We start from the raw sequence: 27,455 nt of genomic DNA on the forward strand, positions 1-27,455 counted from the left end.
TGTATATATGTACCACATCTTCTTTATCCATTCCTCTGTCAATATATTTAGGTTGCTTCCATGTCCTGGCTATTGTGAATAGTGCTGCAATGAACATTGGGGTGCATGTATCCTTTCAGATCATGCTTTTCTCTGGATAAATGCCCAGGAGTGGGATTACAAAGTCATATGGTACCTCTATTTTTATTTTTTAAAGGAACCTCCATACTGTTCTCCATAGTAGCTGTACCAATTTACATTCCCAGCAACAGTGTAGGAGGGTTCCCTTCTCTCCACACCTTCTCCAGCATTTATTGTTTGTAGACTTTTTGATGATAGCCATTTTGACTGGTGTGAGGTGATATCTCATTGTAATTTTGATTTGCATTTCTCTATTAATTAGTGATGCTGAACATCTTTTCATGTGCCTCTTGGCCAGCTGTATGTCTTTGGAGAAATGTCTGTTTATGTCTTCTGCCCATTTTTTGATTGGGTTGTTTGATGATATTAAGTCTCATAAGCTGTTTGTAAACTTTGGAGACCAATCTCTTATTGGTCCCATCATTTGCAAATATTTTCTCTTAATCTGTCGTTTGTCTTTTCGTTTTGTTTATGGTTTTCTTTGCTGTGCAAAAGCTTTTGAGTTTAATTAGGTCCTACTTGTTTCCTTTTGTTTTTATTTCCGTTATTATGGGAGAAGGATCGAAAAAGATATTCCTGTGATTTATGTCAAAGAGTGCTTTGCCTATGCTTTCCTCTAGGAGTTTTACAGTGTCTGGTCTCACATTTAGGTCTTTAATCCATTTTGAGCTTATTTTTGAGAATGGTGTTAAAGAATGATCTTGTCTGAGAAATTCTTTACCTCTCCTTCTATTGTAAATGATAATCTGTTGGGCAGATTATCTTAGGCTGCAGGCTTTTCCCTTTCAGGACTTTGAATATATCATGTCATTCCCTTCTGCCCTGCAAAGTTTCTGCAGAAAAATCAAATGATAGCCTTATGGGAGTTCCTTTGTAATTGACTCTTTGTTTTTTTCTTGCTGCCTTTAGAATCCTCTCTTTAACTTTTGCCATTTTAATTATGATGTCTTGGTGTGGGTTTGTCTGGATTCATCTTGTTTGGTATCCTCTGTGCTTCCTGTACCTGGACATCTGTTTCCTTCTTTAGGTTTGGGAAGTTTTCAGCCATAATTTCTTCAAATACTTTTTTTTTTTTTTTTTTTGCGGTACGCGGGCCTCTCACTGTTGCGGCCTCTCCCGTTGCAGAGCACAGGCTCCGGACGCGCAGGCTCAGCGGCCATGGCTCACGGGCCCAGTCACTCTGCAGCGTGTGTGATCTTCCCGGACCGGGGCACGAACCCATGTCCCCTGCATTGGCTGGCAGACTCTCAACCACTGCACCACCAGGGAAGCCCTCAAATACGTTTTTAATCCCCCCTTCACCTTTTGGAACCCCTATCATGGGTAGGGTGTCACACTTTATATTATCCCATAGATCTCACATGTTAATTTTTTTTTCATGTTTCTATCTGCTGTTCTGATTGGGTGATTTCCATTATTCTATCTTCCAGATCACTTATTTGTTCTTCTGTGTTATTTATTCTGTTATTCAGTGCTTCTAGATTGGTTTTTATTTTGGCAATTGAGTTTTCTAATTTTGATTGGTTCCTCTTTATAGTTTCTAGTTCCTTGTTATAATAACCTGCATTTCTATTGATAATCTTTCTTAATTTCTTTAGTATTTTTATTACCTCCTTTTTGAACTTGGGGTCTTGTAGACTGGTGAGACATTTCATTATTTGTTCTTTCAGGGGATTTCTCTTGTTTTAATTGGGATTAATTCCTCTGCTTTTTCATTTTACTTAACTTTCTCTGTCTCTATGAATTTAGGAAAAACAGTTATCTACTGTGATCTTGAAGGGGTGTTTTTATGTGGGAGCGTCCCTGTGTAGACTGTGTGAGTCCAATATTTTTGATGCAAGGGGTGTTTTTGGTATGGATGCCAGCCACGTTTTTCCTCAGAGTGTGCTTGCCATTATTCCCTTGATAGGGGGTGTGATTGGTGTTATGGTTTTCAGAGCCTGCACTGGATGTTAGGTGGGGCCTCCTCTCTGCTCACAGCCCTGTGGAGGGCAGGGTCTGCTTCCCAGTTGGAGCAGAACTCCTGAGGGTTGGGTTTTATAAGGTTCCACTGCCTTTAAGTGCATGATTTGTCCCAAAGGAGGTGAGTGCTGAAGCAAGTGAGGCCCATGTGGTCACAGCAAACCTATCTGCTACCCGTGCAGGCATCTGTGGTTTTGCCTAGAAGCAGCCCAAGGTTGCATCCCTTTCTCTGTTGTGTTCATCCCAGACCTGGTGCTAGGCTGGTGCTGGGGGCCAGGGTGCTGTCACTGCAGGAATTGAGTTGGTTATGCTGTGGCCTGGGACCTGGGTTGCTTCTGTGGCAGGCCTCTCCCAAGACCTGTCACCCCAGATCTGGCTCCAAGTACTGGTATAGGATGAGCAGAACTGGTGTGCTCCTGCTGGAAAATTAACCACTTGTGTACTCCTCCCCAGAGGCTGTCAACCCGAGACGTGAATTTCTGTGGTGCCACCTGGTGTGTGCACCAACAAACTCTGTGGTTGCTTAACCCGTACCCACCTACCTGAGTGTTAACCGTGGCTCTGATTCAGGACCTGTGGCCTGTCCCTGTGCACACACTGACAATAGGCTCTGAGATTTGGTCTGGACTATGCCCCCAAGGCCTCCAGGCTGTCTCCATGCACCTAGACTGAGTCCTCTCCCAGGGCCCTTCCCTCTGAGATTCAGTACCTAGCCTCTGTGCATACTAGTAACCCTGGCTGGTGCAGGTTTTGGGCTAGGAAGCGTAGCAAGATGGCAGCTGTCAGCGTAGATCTCTCTCTATCCTGATTGCTATCAAACCAGCATGAGCTCACTCCTTGCAAGCAGAGTCCTGGCCCCATCAGCTCCTCTGTGTATCCTGGCAGTCATCCCAGCAGGCAATGGGGCTCCCCAGGGCAAGGGGCTGCCCACGTGGGCCTTCCCTCCATCACAGATCCCTCCCAGTGGCGATGATCCCATCCTGATCCCTTTTTTCCCCCATCCTACCCATTTACATGGCTATCTTTCTTGAAGCTTTCATTGTATAAGAGATCTTCTGCTAGTTTCCAGTTGGTTTTCTGTGAGAATTCTTCCACATGTAGGTGTACTTTTGATGTGTCTGTGGGTGGAGGTGGGCTCCACATCCTCCTACTCCACCATCTTGATCCTCTCCAATAAGTTTCTGCTTGCTTTATAGTGTTTCTGTGGAGGGGTGGGAGCTTGAAGCTCTAACACTAGCTGTTCTACTATCCACTATTAATTCTAAATAGATATGCTATATTACATAAGAAATTTGCCAAGGTAAAACAGTGTGTTACCTTTAGCATGATCTCTGTCTCATACCCAAAGATGATTTTTCAGAGTAAAAACTGTGAATATTTTCCAGTTTTCCTTTTATTCTACATTTCCACAGTACAGTTCCACTAACAAACAATACCAAAACTTTCCAAACACAAATAACTAGGCATGAATTCTGTTGGTTTGAAAGTGAATCCAACATGCTGTAAAGTTTTATTTAATAACTCTATGCATTTATTACATGGTCTTATTGCCATCATTCTTAAATTAGCTCATGTGAGACCCTGAATTAAAGATAAAAAGATACTCTCAAAACACTTTTTAGCTATTGTATTTTTCAGTTCTAAAATTTTCATTTGGTTCTTTTTAATAGTCTCTATTTTAGGGCTAAGATTTCATGTCTCTTCATTAATTACAAGCATGTTTTCTTTAATCACTGAGCCTAGATATAGTAGCTGCTTTAACAATCTTTGTCTGTTAACGCCAATAGCTGGGTCATCTTGGGGTTAATATCAGTTGATTGCCCTCTTGAAAATGGGTCACATTTTTTTATTTCTTTGTATGTTAAATAATTTTGGATTGCATCCTGTACATGACTGAATGATATGTTGAAGAGATACTAAGTTTTGTTATATTATTCTGAAGAACGTGGATTGCTTTCTATTTCAAGAAGCAGATGACTTGGGTAGACCTAACTGAAAACTGTCTGTTCTGCAGTGGACGGCAATCCAAAATTTAATTCAATTCCTTTAGCCTTAGCTGTGCTGACAATAGTTTACTCATGGTTCAGATGTCAGCCAGAGATCTAGGGAGCTTTTTTACAGAATTTGAGGCGCCTCTCTTTGGCTCTATCTTTTCCAGGATTTCCCCACTCACTTTTCTTTTTATATTCTTTTCCATTATGGTTTATTACATGATATTAAATATAGTTCCCTGTGCTATACAGTAGGACCTTGTGGTTTATTTTATATACAGTAGTTTGTATCTGCTAATCCCAAACTCTGAATTTATCCCTCCCCCACCCTCTTTCCCTTTTAGTAATCATAAGTTTGTTTTCTATATCAGTGAGTCTGTTTCTGTTTTGTAAATAAGTTCATTTGTATCATATTTTAGGTTCCACATATAATTGATGTCATATGGTATTTGGTTTTCTCTTTCTGACTGACGTTACTTAGTATGATAATCTCTAGGTCCATCCATGTAATGCTGCAAATAGCGTTATCTCATTCTTTTTATGGTTGAGTAGTATTCCACTGTGTATATGTACATCATCTTCTTTATCCATTCATCTGTCAAAGGACATTTAGGTTGTTTCCATGTCTTGGCTTGTGAATAGTGCTGCTATGAACATAAGGGTGCACGTATCTCTTTGAAGTGTAGTTTTGTCTGGATATACGCTCAGGAGTGGGATTACTGGATCATACGGCAACTCTATTTTTAGTTTTTGAGGATCCGCCATGCTGTTTTCCACAGTGGCTACACCAATTTACATTCCGACCAACAGTGTAGCTGGGTTCCCTTTTCTCCACACCCTCTCCAGCATTTGTTATTTGTAGATTTTAAGGATGGCCATTCTGACCAGTGTGATGTAGTACCCCCATCACTTTAAAGCAGCTGTGGCTGCCCAAACTCTGTTTTTCCAGCCAGTAAGCCTACAGATTTCAGCTGCCAGCTAGGCCAAACTGGGGCCTATTCTGGGGTTAAGTGTTATAAAAATGGAATACTCAACTAGTGCCTTCTTCCAAATGTCAGAATCTACTTGCTCTTGGTCACTCTCCAGTGCTTTCAGGTAGTTATGGGGGTTTTTTGGTCCAGACTTTATAATTGTTATTTATGAAAACAACAGGGGCTTCTAATAGGGGGCTTCTAATAGGAACTACTATGCTATACTGGAATAGAGCTTCCTCTCAAAGTAGTTTAAATGCTTATTATTTTATTTATCAATAAAATTTAATGCCACCTCTATGGGTCTGGCATTTAAAGTCATTCTACTCACTGCTGTAGAATAGGCAATATGAAAAAAAAAGAAATGGCTATGTGAGAGAAGTTTGATTACACGTATCATCTGTTATACAATTACAAACTAGGTTCTAGAAATGACCGTTGGTGAAAAAAATAAATGTTTTGTATTTTAACCTGTTCCTATTTTTGTACCACTTTTAATTTTTGGGTGCCAAATGAGAACAGTCTTAGTGATTTTCATGATTCTAAACATACATGCTTACTGAAAAAAAGACAAAAATAATTCAATCAAAATAAAGAAGTATAAAGAATTGAAAATCACCAACATTTTACCAGAGATAACCCATTTAAAACTTGCTAATCATCCTTCTATACAAATTTCCATATATAAACACACACACCTGTGCTATTAACTTGATTTTTCAGTTTGACAATATATCATTAGTAAGTTCACTAAAATGATTTTTAAATCTACATAAAATAGTCTATATATTTTAATTTAAAAACCCTATGGATAAATATTTTTGCTGCTTTTAGTTTTTCACATCTATAAACAACACTATTTACCTTTATAAGTTTTCTAACTGTGAGCCATTGGGGTAGAAGAAAAGGTAATAGAAAGGGAACAGGCTTGGAGGCAAGACAGACCTGGGTGCCTGTTTCAGTTCTAGTCGATTTGCTAGCTTTATATCCATAGGCAAGTTAGTGAAATTCTTTGAAAGCTGGACCACTGTTAAGAGGAGTAAGGTAAGCAAGGACATGAAAAACATCTACTATAATTCTGAGTACACAACAGGAACTTAAAAAATAAGTGCCTGTTTGTATGTGCATGGATGCACATACACACACAATATAAAACTATTAAGAAAGCAAAGATAGTTGGTCAAAGCACATTTTTTTTAAGTATTTGAAATTTTGGTTTAATTTGCAACCTAAATGCAGAAGAGATTTATTTTGTTTCATTTTCATTTTAATACATCTCTACTGGAGTATAATTGCTTTACAATGTTGTGTTAGTTTCTGCTGTACAACAAAGTGAATCAGCTATATGCATACATATATCCCCATATCCCCTCCCTCTTGAGCCTCCCTCTCACCCTCCCTATTCCAGCCCTCTAGGAGGTCACAAAGCATGGAGGTGATCTCCCTGTGCTATGCAGCAGCTTCCTACTAGCTATCTATTTTACATTTAGTAGTGTATATATGTCAATGCTACTCTCTCACTACACCCCAGCCTCCCCTTCCCCCCCATGTCCTCAAGTCTGTTCTCAACGTCTGCATCTTTATTCCTGCCCTACCACTAGGTTCATCAGTACCATTTTTCCAGGCTCCATATATATGTGTTAGCATACGGTATTTGTTTTTCTCTTTCTGACTTACTTCACTCTGTATGACAGACTCTAGGCCCATCTACCTCATTACAAATAACTCAATTTCATTCCTTTTATGGCTGAGTAATATTGCATTGTATACATGTGCCACATCTTTATCCATTCATCTGTCGATGGACATTTAGGTTGTTTCCATGGATTAAACCACATTATTTATTACTGACTTATGCATATACCAAAATTTTGTGTGAGAATCCATCTTCATATTCAAATTTTATAATGAGTAGGACATAAAAGAATTTTTTAAATTACATCACCTTCTTTCAAACGTCAATGATATGCCTCTGACAAAGTTTTGTATATGATGTGGTTCTCCTTTGAACATTTTATTCCAGGCTGAATATAGCTAGGTAAATAATTGGGCATAGATAACACCTATTATTTAATTAATTTAATGCTATTTAAAAATCTCCTTAACAAAAGTTATCTCAAAACAATTTTATTCACTGATATTTAGCCATATGTGGAATATAAAAGGTCTGATTTTCAGTAACTTTAATAGTAATAACCATCACTATGGTTTAGTTTTCAATAAGAATATCAGTGGCAAAAAATATTTTTAAGATGTTACAATATAATTTATATGTTTATTAGTAAAGAAGAGCAGAGGAAATTCATTTTAGTAAGGTTAAATATAGTATTTGGATGGAATTTTTGCCAAGACCTCTGTGTAAAGATATTAATAATAATTAGTAAGAGGAACAATAAAACACTGATCTATCTATAGGCAGCGAAAATAGAAGAGAGGTAGGCTTAAACTATCTTTTCAAAGAGAGCCAAGAACAACTCATTTTACCAGATCAGATTGTTCTGATATTGAGAGGAAAATTACATTGCACAATGGTAATGCAAGGTCTGTTTTTATTTTCCCCCTTAAGGGACTAAATGATCAGAAATATGGTGAGAGAAAACTTACAGCAATATAATATTTCTAATATTTTAAATAAATACTTTTTTTCATCATTCCTCTGGGATGCCCTTATCCTGAGGAGAATATAACATAGAAAAAGGTGCTCTCAATTAAGTGAATAGTACCAGAAAAGAAGAGAGATGAAAATCATCAACACTGAACAAACCAGACAAAAACACTAAATTAATTGCATTCGGAAGTGAATAAATTCCCAGTTTTAGATTCTTACCTATATGCCTTAAAGACCCCCAACATTCATTAGTCCTCCCAAATATGATTTTTTCCTTTTAATTCCTGACCTCAGGGATTGGCACTATCTTCCATGACATTGTCTAAGCTAAAAACCTGAATCAGTCTATTTCTACTCCTCACTTCTCAAGTCTATTTGGATCATATCACATAGGTGCCATTTACTGTGTGCTCACTATGTACCAGGCACTGTGCTAAGTACTTTATAAACATTTCATCCTCAAAATAACAACAGCAGGTTTTGTAATCCAACAAAGGCTGGTTTGTTCTATCCATATTTTTAGGAAAACACAGAATGGTTAAGATACAGGCATGGTCACAATCCAATTAAGATACAGAGTCTGTTTTATTAACCACTGTGATGTACCTCCCATATTTTCCATTACTGTTGGAAAGACATGAGCCTTGCCTTTATCATCATTCATCTAGATTGGTATAGAGCATCCTAAGTATTCTGCCCCTATACCTCCTTCCAATCCATTTGCTAAGGATAGCAAATCCTCTGAAATATACCTGAAAAAATGTCTCTTTTCAAAATCTTCAAGTTTCCCTCCCTAAGACATACAAATCATTTACAATGTGACTCCAGCAACTTAACATTCCATTGTCATCTCCTAAAGTTATTCTTAATAATCCCTTGACTTTAGACAAACTTGCATTTCTCAAAAACACTGTTTAGGGCTTCCCTGATGGCACATTGGTTAAGAATCCCCCTGCCAATGCAGGGGATATGGGTTCGATCCCTGGTCTGGGAAGATCCCACATACTGTGGAGCAACTAAGCCCGTGCGCCACAACTACTGAGCCTGCGCTCTACAGCTCGTGAGCCACAACTACTGAAGCCCATGCGCCTAGAGCCTGTGCTCCACAAAGAAGAGAAACCGCCGTGATGAGAAGCCCGCGCACCGCAATGAAGTGTAGCCCCCACTCGCCACAACTAGAGAAAGCCCACGTGCAGCAACGAAGACCCAACGCTGCCAAAATAAATAAATAAATTTATTTTAAAAACCAACTGTTTATTCATATATAGTGTCTTTGCTCACTTTTTTTTTTTTTTTTTTGCTTTAGAAGCCCTTCTCATCATATTCTTCATGAAGAATTCCTTTACCCTCTAAGCCAAAATTAGTCACTGTCCCCTCTGTGCTCTAAAAGTTTTAGTATACATATTTAACATAAAAATTACATTTTATAATGAATAAGACTGTCTCTTGCACAAGACATTGAAATCTTCAGGATCATTCATTTAATCAACAAATATTTCTTCACTAATTATAACTGAAAAGGTTGACAAGCTGACTTACATAAAAATTTGGAATTTCTATTTGTCAGAGACACTTTTAAGAGAGTAAAACGGGAAGCAACAGACTGCGAGAATAAATGTGTAATACACATATCAAAGGACTCATCCAGAACACATAGGTAATGCCTACTATAAAGAAGAAAAATACAGCTAACCTAACTTTTAAAACACAAAACACACGAACAGTCATTTCACAAAAGAGGATATCCAAATTATATGAAAATATGCTCAATATCATTAGTTATTTACTAGAGAAATACATATATTGGAAACATTTTTGGTCACAATTCTCTGAAATAATTAAATGAAAAAAGACTGACAATACAAAATGTTAGTGAGAATGTGAAGTTAAGTGGAGTTCTCCTAAAATGCTAAAGAGAATATAAATGCATACATGTACTTGGGAAAACTGCAGAATCTAGTGAAATTATTCATTTATATACCTTACGATCCAGTATCTCTAGGTCACATCTAGCTTGTCTATTAGGTGGATATCTAATGAGATTATGTGTATATATGTGCACCAAAAGACATGTTCAAGACTGTTTATTGCAGCATTATTCATAACAGCCCCTAACTGGAAACAACCCAAATATCCTTCATCAAAAGAATGGATAACTAAATTGTACATTTAATAAAACAAAAAGCACAGCAATTATCCATTGCTATAAAGTTTGATACAGGTAAAGATAATTCATGGTGACAGAAATCAGATAGTAATTACCTTTGAGGAAGAGGGAAGGTGTAGTGATTGGAAGGGGGCATAGGGAGATTTCTGGGATGCTGGTAATACTGTATTTCTTTAGCTGTGGGTTACTCAGATGTGTTCTCTTTGTGATAATTTAACAAGTTTTACACTTACGATTTGTGACTTTTATGTACAACTCATATAGAATATTATACTTCATTAAAAAGTTTATTTTAGGAAACAGAACTGAAACAAGAGCTATGAAACTGGATGAGATAACCAAGTGAGTTTAAGTACAGAAGAAACAAATGCTAAATAAATTATTATTGAATAAATAAAAGGGCAAATGAGAGATTTAAGAATAACAATCCAATTAAGAGAAGGGGGTATCAAAAAGTAACAAATATTGGGCTTCCCTGGTGGCACAGTGGTTGAGAATCTGCCTGCTAATGCAGGGGACACGGGTTCAAGCCCTGGTCTGGGAGGATCCCACATTCCGCGGAGCAACTAGGCCCGTGAGCCACAACTACTGAGCCTGCACGTCTGGAGCCTATGCTCCGCAACAAGAGAGGCCGCGATAGTGAGAGGCCCGCGCACCGCGATTAAGAGTGGCCCCCACTTGCCACAACTAGAGAAAACCCTCGCACAGAAACGAAGACCCAACGCAGCAAAAATAAATAAATTAATAAACTCCTATTTCCAACATCTTCTAAAATAAAACAAAGTAACAAATATTGAAGTAAACATTTCCTCAATGGGTCTGCTGTATTCATGTAGAAAGATTGGGTGAATGATGTCTTGTATCTAAGCTACTACTAATTCTCATTACCATAAAAGAATCCAGAATCTGGGCTTGAACCTGGCTCCACCACTACTTGCTGTGTGACCTTGGACAAATCACTTAATGATCTTTGCTTCATTTTCCTCACTTATGAATAGTAACAATAATAGTACCCACCTCATATGTTTGTTATGAGGATTAAAATGAGTTAGTAGTTTTTAAGCAATTACCACAGTGCCTGATACGCTGAACATTAAACAAACAAACAAAACACAATCCTGGCAAAAGGATGTGACTTTGTGATTTCACTTTACTGAAGTTTATTTAAATCAATCAACTGAAAAACTACTAGATATAATAACAATGTTTCCTAGCAATAATCAGTTAAAAATATAATGCCAGAGTTCTGCTTTTGGGCAGAGTGCAGTAGATCATAGCACGTCAATACTTACATACCATAATGAGTAGACAATCAAATAATTACAAAAATCCTACTTTTTAAAAGACACTGAAAAGCTACAGAACCAATAAATTAGACAAAATAAGATTTTAGAAATGGGGAAACTTTTCTAAGTTAAACTGATAATCTGTAGCTTTTCTTACCCACCGCACCCATCTACACTGGGGATATTTGCTGATTTTGGTCACAGGGCTGACCATCAGCTTTTCCAGGCAGAGATCCTCTGCTGGGAGGAAAAGAAACCAGAAAGCTTTTAGACATTTAGAAACTGGAAACTTGAATAGACTTAAACACATGGCTGTTTTTTCCTTTGGAACAATTGTGGATTGCAGTGTTGTACATAAGCCTGCAAAGCTAGACAAAAAGCTTATGAAAGGCAGAGTGAAATCCTTTGCATTCTTCATGGTGCTTAAGAAAGAAAGATCTGCTGGGGAAGGCTGACCAAAGAACAATGAAAGTTTCCACTTCAAGATATCTGCCAGTTTTTGAGGCTTATATTGGTTAGGCTGGAGGCAAGAGAGCTAGGCTGGAACCTAAGACTATCAAAGCTAAATCTCCTATTGTAACAGGAAGGAAGGGATGAAAACCCACTATATTCTCAACTCAGCTCTAACCCAGCAAAATTCTTGACTGAATTGGAGTGATCACTTTCTCATATTTTCTACCTATCAGTAGAAAGGGAGACAGTATGATGGATGATAAATCAGCTATAACCAATATGACTGTTTTACACAGGAAATATATTTATAAAAATTACTTGGTACGTAAGAAAATACGGCACAATATTAAAAAGAAAACACAGACGAAAAACCCCACAAGAGATGCATGGGGAGTTTGCAGACAAGAATTTTAAAGTAAACTATGATTAATATATTCAAGAAAATAGAAGAGAGATAAATAAAACAGAAAAAATGATGGAAAATTACACCAGGAAATGGAATCTATAAAAAATTAAATGGACATACTAGGACATAAAACTTACAATGTCTGAAATTTAGATCTAAATGAGTAGGTTTATTAGGATTGAAGAATATAAACACAGGTCAAAAGGAAAAATGCAGCAGAACACAGAATATTAAATTCAAAGACAAATAAACAAAAAAGTAAAAACTGATGTAGAGAAAGTAAAAAGAATGAACAAACAGGACAAAACAAATATGTGAGACATTCTCAAAAGGATAGATATATATATATAAACTAAATACTATATATGTTTTAGAGCTATTTCCTTAGTGATTGCTCTAGGGTTTACTATATGTATCTTATCAAAATCTACTTTAGAGTTTATTAACTTAATTTCATGAGATATAGAACCATTACTCCTACATAGTTCTAGTCTCTCATCTTTCCTTTTTGTGCTATTGTTATCCACGTTACATATATATATATATGTTTTTGTACATACAAATACATCATGCATCAAATTCAACAATTTGCTATAATTAAGATTTTATATAATTTATGTTTATTGAAGAAGCCAAGAAAAGTAAGAGGGCAAGTAAATATTTATAGAGTTTTTGATATTAACTTTCTTATTTACTATTTCTGGTTCTATTTGTTCCTGTGGTTCAAGATTTCATCTGGTGTTATATACTTACTCTAATGCAGCTTTGCTCTCCAACCTACCTTCTTTGTTTTGTTATTTTCAAATATATTACATTTCTATATATTATTGGCTCAGCAAAAAAGTTGTATATGTATTGTCTTATACAATTGCTTTTCAAATCAGTAATGAGAGGAAAGGACAAAGAACATTCATCTATAAGGTCTTTTATAACTACATAATTACCTTTACCAGTGCTCTTTCTGTGTGTGCATTTACTTTATGTGGCCACTTGTCTTCGGCCTGAAGAATTTTCGTCAGTATTTATTGCAAGGTGAATCTGTTAGCAATAAATTCTCTCAGTTTTTGTTTACCTGGGAGTGTATTTCATCTTCAATTTTGAAAGATAGTTTTCCTGGATACAAGATCCTTGGTTTGTTGACAGGTTTTTTTTTCTTTCAGTACTTTGAATGTGTCATACTACTGGCCTCCATTTTTATTGATGTTAAGTCAGATGTTAATTTTATCAAGTTCACTCCTTTTTGGTGAAAACTTTTTATAACTTTTATAAAACTTTTTATCTTTGTCTTTTGGCACTTTTACTATGATGTGTGGTATGAAACGAAAGTCTGTGTCCCACCAAAATTCCTATGTTGAAACCGTAATCACAATGTGATGGTATTTGGTAGGTGTGGGGTCTTTAGGAGGTAATTAGGTCATGAAGGTGAATTCGTTATGAATGGAATTAATGCCCTTATAACAAAAGGCCAGGGAGCTAGCTAGCTCTCTTTCTCATGTGAGGAATGGGAAGAAAGCTGTCTGCAACCCAGAGAAGGTCCTCATAAGAAACTGACCATACTGACACCATTACCACGGACTTCTAGTCTCCAGAACTGTGAAAAATAACTTTTGTCGTATATGAGCCCTTTGTTATAGCAGCCTGAACTTACTAAAACCAGGTGCGTGGGTATGGATCTATTTTAGTTTATCTTACCTGGAATTGGTGGAGCTTCTTGGATGTGTACATTAATGTTTATAATTAAATTTGGCAAATTTTCAGCCATTATTTTTTGACATATTTTTTGTGCTCTTTTATCTCCTTGTACTCCCATTACCATATGCTGGTGTGCTTAATGGTGTTTCACCTTTGTCTGAGGTTCTGATCATTTGCCTGTCTTTAAGTCTGCTGTCAACTCAGAACAGTTGTTGAGTGAGCCCCACTAGCAAATCTTCCATTTCATTATTATACTTGCAACGGCAGAATTTTCATTTGGTTCTTTTAAAAAATAATTTATATTTCTATTGATAGTCTCTATTTGATGAGACACTGTCATCATGGCTTCTTTCCTTCTTTCAATATGGCTTCCTAGAAGATTTGTTTCTTTTTCTAAAAACGTATTTAAATAGACTGCTTTGAAATCTGTTAAATTCAATATCTAGGACCTCTCACAGGCAGTTTCTGTTGTCTGCTTTGTTTCTTGTGTATGGTCACACTCTCCTATTCTTTGTGTGTCTTAAAATACTTGTTGAAAATTGGACATGTTATATAATATACTGTAGCAACCTGGGATACTGACACCCTTCCCTCTCTTCAGAGCTTTGTTGTTTATTTATTTGTTTACTGAAATCAGCTAGGCTACTTTAAAAAGACTATTTCCACCCTGTATGAAACTTCTGATATTGCTCCTCAGAGGGTACAGCCAAGGCATACACAAAGTCACCTTGGGAAGACAGTGGTTTTAGTAGGGGTTTCTTCAACTGCCTCTTTTCTTTCCTTGATCTGTTAAGCTTTTTGCCTCTTTGCTGGCACATCCAGCTGTTATGCTCCACTAATGATACTGCTGTGATGAACAATGCCTGGGGACATACGTTGCTCCACAGTCTGATCAATTAAATTCAGACAGGGTAGATTTTCATTTCATCTTTGAGGTTTGTTCTGATCCAAGGATTCTTTTTAGCTGACTTTCTCCCAGGTTCAGTCTGATAAACTAATTTAGCTTCTTGCTCTTTTAGAGAGATTATCAGCCTACTCTGAATTGTTTACCACCAAAATATCCATTGTTTTTGAGAGTGACCTTAGGCTTGAACTTCCCCACATTGTTTCAAATAAGGTCTTTCCTTTGGGAATAGCTTAAGAGTAATATATTCTTATGGACTACCCTGGATAAAATCTTTAAGCCACTGTTCCAAGTGCTGTGTAGCCTTTGGTCTGCTTGGGCTGCCTCTCCTAATGTGGATGTTCTGCCCTATGAGCAAGCTGGAGTGAGGATGATGAGGCCTCCAGTATTCTCAGTGTGCTGCATCAGGACTAGAGCTACCCTCCTATGAATGGGGGCTGGGTAAAGGAAGGGAGCCCCTGACTTTCGACTGCATTCATCAGGAATCTAACCTCTGCAATTCAGAGTTGGAGGCATGAGAAATGATGAAGGCCTGCCCATCTTGGAGAGATACCATAACCCTTAATTGGGAGCTGAGGGGAGAGGAAGCCCCATACTCGATGCCACATCTACCCAGAGTGAAATTTCCATCAAGATGAGGAGGGGTTACTCCTACACTGTTGGTGGGAATGCAAATTGATGCAGCCACTATGGAAAACAGTATGGAGGTTCCTCAGAAAACTAAAAATAAAATTACCATATGATCCAGCAATCCTACTCTGGACAAAACTATAATCCAAAAAGATACATGCACCCCTAAGTTCATAGCAGCACTATTCACAATAGCCAAGATGTGGAAACAACCTAAATGTCCATCAACAGATGAATGGATAAAGAAGATGTGGTATATATATACAATGGACTACTACTCAGTCATAAAAAAGAACAAAATAATGCCATTTGAAGCAACATGGATGCAACTAGAGATTACCATACTAAGTGAAGTCAGAAAAAGAAAGACAAATACCATATGATATCACTTATATGTGGAATCTAAAATATGGCACAAATGAACCTATTCTACAAAACAGAAACAGACAGACATAGAGATAAGACTTGTGGCTGCCAAGGGGAAGAGGGGGAGAGAGAGGGATGGACTGGTAATTTGGGGTTGGTAGATACAAACCATTACTACATTTAGAATGGATAAACAACACAGTCCTACTGTATAGCACAGGGAACTATATCCAATTTCCTGGGATAAACCATAATAGAAAAGGATATTTAAAAAAGAATGCATATATGCATAAAACTGAGTCACTTTGCTGTACAGCATAGATTGGCACAACACTGTAAACTATACTTCAGTTAAAAAAAAAGATGAGGAGGGGTTAAAATAAAAATAAAAGAGAGAAAGCATTCCATTTATAGTAGGAAACAAAAAATAGGACATAAACTCTTTGCCTAACCATAGGTCTTGAACATTTGTCCTTTTATTCTTTTAACAGCTTTTGTTTTATATTTAAATCTATAATCCATTTTGAGTTAATTTTTATATAAGAGGTATAAAATAGGTGAGGTTAATTTTTTTGCTTATGGATGCCCAACTATTCCAGCATCATTTGTTGAAAAGGTTATCCACTGAAGTACTTTTGTAGCTTTATTAAACATCAAATGGACATATTTGTGTGAGTCTACTTACTGGTTATACATTCTGTTTCATTGATATTATCTATCTATCTGCCAATACTACACTATCTTGATTACTGTAGCTAACAGTAAACCTTATCATTGGGTAGAGCTAGTCCTTCCCTTTATTCTTTTTCGAAATTGTTTTAGCTATTCTAGAACCTATGCCTTTCCATATAATTTTAAAATAAATTTATGTAATTGTATGTCATAAAAAAAACTTGTTGGGTTTTTTAATAGAAAGTGCATAAACCTATATGTCAATTTGGAGAACAATGACACCCTTACTATGTTTAATCTTTCCATCCATGAACATGGTATGTCTGTCCATTTCTTTAAGTGTCCTTTTATTTCTTCAGCATTTTGTAGTTTTAAACATACAGATATGTGTGTTCTTAAGTGCGACCTATTTAATTTTATTTGAAGTAATTGTAAATGGTATTGTTTTAAATTTCAGCTTCCTACTGTTGTAATTATATAAAAATCAAATTGACCTTTTTGATGTTGATCTTATATCCCCCAAATTAACTGAACTGACTTATTAGCTGCAGTTTTTCTCTAGATACTTTTTTCTACATAGACAATCATGTGATCTGCAAATAGGGAGTTTTATTTCTTACTTTCCAATCTTTGTGCCTTTTAATACGTTTTCTTGCCTTCCTGTGCTACTGAGAACTTCTAGTGCTCGGTTGGAGGAAAGTAGTGAGAGCGGACAACATTGCTTTTTTCCTGATCTTAAGAGGAAGGCACTCATTCTTTCACCATTAAGTATATTGTTAGCTCTAATTTTTTGTAGATGTTCTATATCAAGTTCAGGAGGTTTCCCCCCGCCCCATTCCTATTTTGTTAAGAGGTTTTTCAAGAACGGGTTTTAGGTTTTGTCAAACACCTTTTCTGCATCAATTGATATGACCATATAATTTTTCTTTTTTAGCTTGTAGATATGATAGATTACATTGATTGTTTTTCCAATGTTGAACAAGTTTTTACCTCAAATAAATCCCACTTAGTAGTAGTGTATAATAATTTTTTATACATTGTTGGATTTGATTGGGTAATATTTAGTAGAGGATTTTAAGTTCATAAGAGATCTTGGTCTACAGTTTTCATTTTTGTAGTGTCTTTTTCTGATTTTAGTATCAATGTAATACTAGCCTCATAAAACAAGGTGAGAAATGACTCAGTAAAGCTGAGTAAAATAGATATTAATTCTTCTTTAATGTGTGATAGAATTCTCCCATGAAACCATCCAGGACTGGAGCTTTATTAGGAGCTTTTTCATTACAAATTTACTTTCTTTAATGGTTATACAACTATGCAGATTGCCTATGTCATTGTGGTTAGTTTTGGTAGTATGTGGGTTTTGAGGAAGTGGTCCGTTTCTTCTAAGTTGTCCAATTTATGAGTATAGTTTTTCAAAGCCCTTTCTAATTATCCTTTTAATGACTAGAAGATACGCAGTGATAGTCTTTGTCCTATCCTAATATAGGTGATTGTGTCTTCTTTAGTTTCATTAGTCTAGTAAGAGGTTTACTAATTTTATTGAGTTTTTAAAAAACCAGCCTTTTATTTGATTTTCCCCTGTCATTTTAATGTTCCCAATTTCACTGATTCCAATTCTTAAGTATCTCCTGTCTTCTTCTTGCTCTGACTATATCTGGCTCTTATTTTTCTAGTTTCTTGAGGAAGAAATATAGATTAGTGACTTGAGAGCTTTCCTCGTCCCTAAAAATTAGTGTTTTCATGGTATATCTTTTTCTATCCTTTTACTTTCAACCTACCTATGTCATTGTTTTTCAAATGAGTTTCTTGAGAATGGCATATGTTGGATCATTTCTAAAAATCCATTACATCAATTTCTGTCTTTTAATTGGTATATTTAGATTATTTATTTAAGGTAATTGTTGATATCTCAGGATTTAAATCTGCCATTTTATTATTTATCTTATGCTTGTATCTTCTGTTTCTCTTTTCATGCCTTACTGTGGATTACTTGAGCACTTTTTAGGATTCCATCTTAACTTACAGTGTTTTTGAGTACACAATTTTAAATACTTTAGTGGTTGCTTGGTGTTTCAATATACAGATGTAACTTAAAACAGTCTACTGGTATTGGCGTTTTATCATTTCAAGTGAAATACCGAAACTCTACTTCCACTTAGGCACCTTTACCCTCCCACATTTTAAATATGATTATGTTCATTATTTACTTTACATACATTGTGCACCACATCATATGGTGTTATAATTTTTGCTTCAACCTTCAAATGTGATTTAAGAAAATCATAAAAAAAGATCAGCTAATCTATTTACCCATTCTGCCGTTGTTCCTCCTTTCTAAATTTTCAAGCCTTTTTCTCTTATCATTTCCTTTCTCTTTAGAGAATTTATTTACCCATTCTTTCAGGATAGGTTTCCTAGTGACAAATTCTTTTATTTTTCTTTTGTCTGAGTATCTGCTTCCCATTCATTCCTGAAGGATAATTTGACTGGATGTAGACTTTGTGACAGGTAGTTCTTTCTTTCAGCACTTGAAAAATGTTGTGCCGCTTCCTTCTGGTGTCACTGCCCACCCTGCCACCACACCCCCCGGCCCACCTTCAGTGTTTTATATTGGAGACGGTACTTTTCAGTTCTGTAATTTCCATTTGGTTCCTTTTTGTAATTTCTATTTTCTTCATTTGTTTCAAGAGAATTACTAATAGCTTGTTGAAGCATTTTTATGACTGTTGCTTTAAAATCCTTGTCAGATAATTCCAACATGTGATTATTCTTCATACTGGTGTCTGTTCACTGTTTTCTTCTCATTCAAGTTGTGATTTTCACTGATCTTGGTATGATGAGTGACTTTTGACTGTTCCCAGGACGTTCTGGATATTATGAGACTCTGAATCCTATTTAATCTTTTTAAGATGTCCTCTTGTTGACTTGTAGTATAAGGGCCATATGTTCAGCTTCTTGCTGGGTCCCACTGACACCACTCTGGCAGAAGTGAAGCACTGATTCCCACTGCCTCATTGAAGACAATAAGGTAGAAGTCTAACTCTTCTCTTAACCTTGCTGAAACCTTTCTGGTGAAAGTGGTGCATCACCTTGCTCCACATTGTTGTTAGTATGAGATATTCAGCTCCCTGCTGGACCCTGTTAACACTGAGAGGGGAAGGGAAGTAGAAGGTTGACTCATACTGAGAGTGCAGTAACATCTCCACTGATGTTGATGTATATGAGAGTGGAGTGTCATCTCCCTTAAAGGCCTCATTAACACAGTAAAGGGGGGATGAAGTAGAGTGATGACTAGTCCTATCTTGCACTGCCTCTTGGTCTAACTTCTGCTGGGTTGGGGGAGTCTCGGCTCATCACTGGACCCTACTGACACTACCCTGCAGGAGCAATCAGAGCATAACCTGTTTCTACTGGGCTGGTGATAGAATATCAACTCCCTACTTGGTCCCCACTACCATATTCTGGCAGGGAAATCAGAGAACTGTCTACCCTGCTATGTGAGAGATGGAAGAATAGCTCCCTGATCACCCCACCAACACCACTGGCAGAGGGGATTCAGAGATCTGCCACCTGCTTCTGTCAGGTGGCAGGGCTGAGGTGGAAGATCAGCTCCCTTCTTGGCTCTGCTGAAACTCTGGGGAAGTTAAGTAGTTTTCTCACTGGCATTTGGCTGGAGTAGGGAGGGTATGCCAAAAAAGGCTTTCTGTTCTGTTAGTCCACCCTTGTCTTGGGTCCCTTGGCAAGAGGGAACAGGCTTTTCTACGTGCTTTTCTTTGCCTGTTGGTGGTTCCAGGTTGGAGGCTGGGTAAAATGGGAGACAAAAAGAAACCCAGGTAACTCAGTGCCATGTCATTCCTCAAGTCCTGAAGTCCTAAGGCAGTCTGATTTCTTATTCCTACCTTTCAGAGTCTTTCTATGCTTGTTTATTTTTTAGTATAAACAAACAAAAGTCCAGGGATTTTTAATTGTGAGAGGAAAGATTTTGGCAGAACAGGGCTACTCCACCTTGGTTAGAACCAAAAGTCTTCTCAGTAGGAACACTTTTGAACTTGACAAACTCAGTGTAATATCTGGAGCAATTAATACATGAGCCAACAGAATAAAAAAGAAAAGCAACATACAACCTTTCCTACTATACAAAGAAAGCACTATAATCATAATAGTATGGTGCTAGCAAAGGAACAGATAAACAGATCAATGAAACAACAGTTCAGGAAAAGAGAGATTTGTGTATGTGTATGTGTGTGTCTAGGCATATGAAAATTTAATACATGGTACATGAGGCAATTCAAACCATAGGGGGAAAAGATGAGTTTTTCAATAAATTGGGCTGGGGAAATAGATACATTTGGAAAATATTATGAAAGTTTAGTCATCTCATTTGTAAATAAAAACAAATTTACACCAATATAAATTACAAATATATTAAAGAGTTAATACTTAAATATATCTATTTTAAATAAATTCAGCCAAGTGGCAGTATAAATTGGCTTAACTACCTTGGAAAACAGTTTGATTTCATCCAGAAAATATACATTACTAAAACTCAGGAATCCCATTCCTCAGTATATATTTCAGAGAAACTCTTACACAGGATATTTTTATAAGAATTTTATAGCATCATTTTTCATAATAGTTCCAAATGGAAATAAGTTGAATATCCTTCAACAGAAGGATGTCTCAATAATTTGTGGCACAATGCACTATTTTATAGCAAAAAATAAAACAAAAAAATAAACCAAAAACAACCCCCCCAAAAACCTTAGCTATAGACAACAACCTGATGAATCTCACAGTATTGAAAAAAAGAAGCAAGGCACAATAGATTGAATACAATGAGACTCAATTCATACAAAGTTCAAAGAGAAACAAAAATAAATTGTAACATTTAAGGATGTATACATATATAGTAAAACTAAATAAAAGAAAGGAACTGATAATGATAAAAATTCAGGGTATTGGGTGGAAGAGATGGTTGTGATTGGGCTAGGAATGTATTTGCTCTTTATCCCTTAAGGCTTTGGCCAAGCAGCCATTCAATATGAGGTGATTTACGGTAAATTATAAATGTATGCTTAATTCAAACTGTGTATGAACTAAATAATGATTTCTGGTGCTAGAAACATTGTGAAAGATTACCACATCTGACAAAAACTGAATTATGCTTCATCAACCAATCATATCTTTTTAATAGTAAATGTAAACATGCATATTTATTTATACATAGTATACTACAAAGAGTATATTTCAAATTTAGACTCAATTGTACTATTTAGGTAATTTAAAATTACTCATATACTAGCCAAATAAAATAAACATTACAACCAGATGTTTCAAATTTCCTCCAATCAAAACAAAAAGTATCAGCTGAAAATACTAATGGTGCCAAAAAATGTTGAAATATTTTATGACTGTTTTTCTTCCAACACTTTTGAAAGGAAGAATCAATTTCACATTTTTTTATGCCTCAGGCCTCAAACTCTCTAAAGCTGTTTTAGATACAGTAACTGATGGAAAATAATCACTATTACATGTCATCCATGAATCATGTTTTTTTTCAAGGAATCTCTTGAGGAGTAACTGTTAAAATTCTATAATTAAAAAGAAAACACGGGCTTCCCTGGTGGCGCAGTGGTTGAGAGTCTGCCTGCTGATGCAGGGGACACGGGTTCGTGCCCCGGTCCAGGAAGATCCCACATGCCGCGGAGCGGCTGGGCCCGTGAGCCATGGCCGCTGAGCCTGCGCGTCCGGAGCCTGTGCTCCGCAACGGGAGAGGCCACAACAGTGAGAGGCCCGCGTACCGAAAAAGAAAAAAAAAAACAATGAAAAACACTACTCCTTTAGAGAAAAGTCACTACTAAAAAATTGAAAACATTTCTGCTAATTAATTAAACTAATAAAAGAGTATATTTATCCTCTGTTTCTAGGATGGGCCTTCCCCAAGGCAACAGTTTGGGGCCACTATTATGATCTCATATAGCTCTTTTAGGCAATTCCACTAACTAGCATGGCCTCAGCTAACTTTTGCATAATGACAAATCTCAGTATCAACTGAAAGACAGAATTATCTTTCTTTTGAGTTACAAGCTGATTTACCCAATGGCTTAGTGGATATATGGTTATCTAAAAGGAACCTCAAATTCAATAAGTCCAAAACTTACCCTATTTCCTCTCAAACTTATTCCTTGTTTTGTATCTCCTCTTTAGGTTAACAGCAACACAATCTACTCAGATTCCCAAGGCAGAAACCTAGGTCAACCTTTCCATCTTCCCTTAAATATCCAATAAATCACCAAATATTGTTGATTCTATTTTCTTAAATAATATTTCTTGAATCTGAGGCTTTTTTCTTCAGCCTCACTGCCACTGCTTTAGTTCAAGTTTCAATCGTTGCCTATATTCCTGCAATCTGGTCTCCTTCTTTATAGATGGAACCTCTTCTCCACTGAAATAATTTTTCTCACTCATCAAAGAAAAACCTAATAAAATCACCAACCTGATTATGCCACTTTCCTTCTTAAAATCACATAATGGCACTCCATAGTTTTCAGTTTAAAATCCAAATTTCTTAACATGGCATAAAGGCCCAATGAAAATCCTACATCTCAACAATCTTTATTTTACACGTGTGATCTATCTGGTGTCATATTATCTCCTATTTATGCATTCACAAGTGCCTCTGCTTCTGTACAGAATTCCAATTTGCTTAGTATACCTCTTGGAAAGATTTTGCTGATTATCTTTTTTGAATGACCAAGTGTCCTTCCTTCCTATGTATTTCATAGAATACTTTGTTTACCTTTATCACTTAACACATATTGCAACTGTAATATAAGACAGAGCACCTTTAAGCACCACAAAAAATTAATTTCAATAAGCTCACCTTTATTAATTCCCATTTTATTTTCTGAAAAATGAGAGATATGGATTAGACATAAGGTTCCTCTCAGCCAAACTACTTTATGAATTTATGTCAAGTTGGAAAGAGTCTCTTGACACTCCTGACTTTTTCCCCCCACTTGCTGCTAGAATACAATCATGGTATTAATTACTGGTGTTGTCCACACAGAACACCTGAGATACTGAAAGTAACAGTATAGAACATAAACATGAATTTAACTTATTTAAAAATAATGTAACCAAGTTTAGGAATTATTTACTAAGATTTGAATTTATTGAACTTGATTTAGAAAAGTTTGATCTAATCAAACTTAACAATTTGTTGAGATCTTTACATGTACTGTTAAGAGGCTCAACTCATCTTGTTTACCCTTGACTATTGCTATCCAATTGTTAAATTTTATTCATGGAAAAGACTAAGTTCAGTTCTCTTTAGACTGTAAACTGCTTTTAGGAAAGGGCCACGTGTTATGCTAGAAGACTAATAGTCCACAGGATTTAGTAAAATGTTAGAGACAGAAAAATGTAACAATGCTGTAATATTCAAAGAATAAGGTCAATTTTTCATGTATTGTGCTGTAAATTTTAAATTGAGATTGACCTACTGTGTTATCAAAGGAACCAGGAAGTATATACTAGAAGACTAATATTATTTATAATTGGTGAAAGATGATAGGGAAAAGAAATTAAAACAAGATTTAAAGAAGTCCATTATGCATACTAATGCTTATAAAGTGCTTTCTTAAGTAAATTTTTCAATTAATTTTACAAGAAAGGGTTGCTTTCTTGATTTTCCTAACATGTATTGATGATGGTAGATGAAATCTGATGATGATTATCTGATATGTATATTTTAATTCAAACAGGATAACTGGGAATTAAATGATGCCCTAACACTGCCAAAGATTCAATAGGATAAAGAAAAAACAATTATTTGCCCACCTTCCCACTGAGACACTGATTCTTTGTAGAGGTGAAAAACGCCATACTATACCTTGATTTCTTCTATTTCATCTGGTACTATCTTGTATGCTGATATAGTCCCACCCAACCTGAAATTAGGAGAAAAAAATATTCTCAAAACCGGCAACAGTGTATTAAAAATATGGACTGTTTCTTCCATTAGCATCAGAGTGCCACCAATAATTGCCCATTACCCACCCCAACAACCATGGAGGAAAAACAACCATTTTGTGCTCAGGTTTTCCATATAGTAGTTTAAAAAGGTAGACAGTAAATGACTACTGAAAGAGGAAACATAAGTTAGATTTTTAACCATAATTAAACTTCTCTTATCGATGGTTTTAATGATGCTCAAACTGTCACTTTTACTGATAGATTCTGTCACAACTAAGATGTATCAAGAACAATAGCAGACATTTCTATTTTCATGGCATCATGAGACACAGCTAGGTTTAGAATACCTATCAATTTAACATACCATCAGTATTCTATAGTATTGTACTCAGGAAGACTGATTCCAAATTTCATGTTCTTTCCCTTACAACACACTGCTTTCCTCACTAAAGGAATCATTCTAGAGGTAAAGTGCTCTTTTACTCTAATCGCAATTTTTCAAAGGTCCCACAACTAGGAGTGGCAGACTGGGCTTAAGAACTCACTTCCAGAAACTGATAAGCAAATTCTAAAATTCATACGGAAATTCAAGGAACACATAACAGTCAAAAAATCTTGAAAAGAAGAAAGCTGGAGAAGTTACACTTTCTGATTTCAAGTCACTACAGATCTACAATAATCAAGACAATGTGGAGCTGGCATAAGGATAGACATATAAAGCAATAGGGTACAACTGAAAGTCCGGAAACAAACATCACATTTATGGTCAACTGGTTTTTGTTTTTCTTTTTATTTTATTGTAATAAATATAGTTAACATTTTAACCATTTTTAAGTGTACAGCTAAGTGACAATTACATTCATAATGATGTGCAACCATCATTACTATTTATTTCCAAAACTTATCCATAACTTAAACAGAAACTCTGTAATCATTAAGGAGTAACTCCTAATTTTCCCCTTCCCCCAGGCCCTGGTAACTCCTAAACAACACCGTCTTTACGAATTTGACTACTCTAGGAAACTCACATAGAGGAATCATACAATATCCGTCCTTTTGTATCTGGCATATTTCACTCAGCATAGTTCTCAAGCTTTATCCACATGGTAGCATGTATCAGAACTTCAATCTATGAATTACTCAATCATATGGTAATTCCATGTTTAGCATCTGAAGGACTGCCAAACACTTTTCCACAGTGGCTGTACGATTTTACACTACCACCAAGAATGCATGATGGTTCCAATTTATCCACATCTTCATCAATACTTGTTATTCTATTTGTTTAATGGCTACCCTAATGGGTGTAAACTGGTAACTCATAGTTTTGAGACTCGCATTTCCCTAATAAGCAGTGATATAGAGCATGGGTCCCCAACCCAGGGAACAGTGGGCAAGCGATGGGCAAGTGACTAAAGCTTCATCTGCCAGTCCCTGTCCCTCGAATTACCACCTAAACCATCCCGCCCTGCCCTGTCAGTGGAAAAATTGTTTTACATAAAACCGGTCCCAGGTGACAAAAAGGTTGGGGACCACTGCTACAGAGTATCTTTTCATGTTCTTATTGGCCATTTGTATATCTTCTCTAAAGAAATATCTATTCAAGTGCTCCGGCAATTTTTAAATTGGGTTGTTTGTCTTTTTGCTGTTGAGTTGTAGTTTTTCATATATTCTGGATATTAAACTCTTACCTAAGATATTATTTCCAAATATTTTCTCTCATTCTGTAGGCTGTCTTTTAACGTTCTTGATAATACTTTGATTCACAAAAACTTTTAATTTTGGTGCCGCACAATTATGTATTTTTTTCTTTTCATGCTCACCTTACTGGTGTCATGCATAAGAATCCATTGCCAAGCAGAAACTAACACACCATTGTAAAGCAATTATACTCCAATAAAGACGTAAAAAAGAAAAAAGAATCCATTGTCAAATCCAAGGCCTTGAAGATTTATCCTTATGTTTTCTTCAAAGTGTTTTATGGTTTTAGTTCTTCTATTTAGAACACTGATCTGTTTTGAGTTCATGTTTGAATATGGTGTGAGATATGGGTTCAAGTTAATTCTTTTCCATGTGGAAATCCAATCATTTAGCAACATTTGTTGACAAGCTTTTTCTTTCCCAAAGCTGTTGTCAAAGCTTTGACTTAGCACCCTTGTCTAAAATGAATTTTCCATAGATACGGGTTTATTTCTGGATCCTTAATTTTATTCAATTGGTCTATAGGTCTATCTTTTTGTGGTTCTCGGCATAGAAGTCTTTTAGCACACTGGTTAAATGTATTCCTAGGCATTTATTTTCAGATGCTATTTTAAATGGCGTAGCTTTTAATTTCCTTTTCAGATTGTTTATTACCAGTGTATAGAAACAAGTAATTTTCATGTGTTGATCGTGTACCCTGTAACTTTGCTGAACTTGTTTATTTTTTTAAATTTATTTATTTAATTTATTTTTGGCTGTGTTCAGTCTTCGCTGCTGTGCACGGGCTTTCTCTAGTTGCGTGGGCTTCTCTTGTTGAAGATCATGGGCTCTAGACGCGCGGGTTAAAGTAGCTGTGGCATACAGGCTCAGTAGCGGTGGCTCGAGGGCTCTAGAGCACAGGCTCAGTAGTTGTGGTGAATGGCCTTAGTTGCTGCTCGGCATGTGGGATCTTCCTGGAGCAGGGGCCGAACCCATGTCCCCTGCATTGGTAGGCGGATTCTTAACCACTGCGCACCAGGGAAGTCCCTGAACTTGTTTATTGACTCTAGTAACTTTCTTGTGGATTATCTATATACAGGATGATACTATCTGTGAATAGAGATAGATTTACTTCTCACTTAACAGGCTGGATGCCTTTTATTTCTTGTATTTCTTAAATACTCTGGCTAGAACTTCCAGTGCAACGTTCAATATCAGTGGTGAAAGCAGGTATCTTTGTTTTGTTCCAGATATAAAAAGAAAGCCTTCCATTTTTCACAATTGAATATGGCGTTAGTTGCGGGGTTTTCACAAATGCCTTATATCAGGTTAAGGAAGTTCCCTCTGTTCCTAGTTTTCTGAGTGTTTTTACCATGAAAAGAATGCTGGATTTTTGTTAAATGCTTTCTCTGTGTCAAATGAGATGATCATGTGGTTTTCTGCTTTTCAATCTTTCTGTTAATGTGGTATTATTGCAGTGATTAATTTTCTTATATTGAACTACCCTTGAACACCTGGGGTAATCTCACTTGGTCACTGTGTATAATTCTTTTAATATGTGGTTGCA

General features: G+C 36.3%; 1 protein-coding gene across 19 annotated transcripts in view; it reads right to left on the reverse strand.

Moving 5' to 3' along the window:
* Positions 1-27,455, reverse strand: part of GPHN (gephyrin) — a 617,381-nt gene that overhangs the window by 376,934 nt on the left and 212,992 nt on the right. For all 19 annotated transcript variants that reach the window (XR_012329944.1, XR_012329943.1, XM_073800350.1 and 16 more), the window contains exon 3: positions 24,126-24,183. Coding sequence is in view for 16 of the 19 variants with exons in the window: in XM_073800350.1 (XP_073656451.1) it covers positions 24,126-24,183 (58 nt within the window). In the remaining 3 variants the exon portion in view is untranslated. The remainder of the gene's footprint in view (positions 1-24,125; positions 24,184-27,455) is intronic.

The sequence above is a fragment of the Tursiops truncatus genome, chromosome 2 (assembly GCF_011762595.2).
Source record: "Tursiops truncatus isolate mTurTru1 chromosome 2, mTurTru1.mat.Y, whole genome shotgun sequence".
Taxonomy (NCBI): Eukaryota; Metazoa; Chordata; class Mammalia; order Artiodactyla; family Delphinidae; genus Tursiops; species Tursiops truncatus.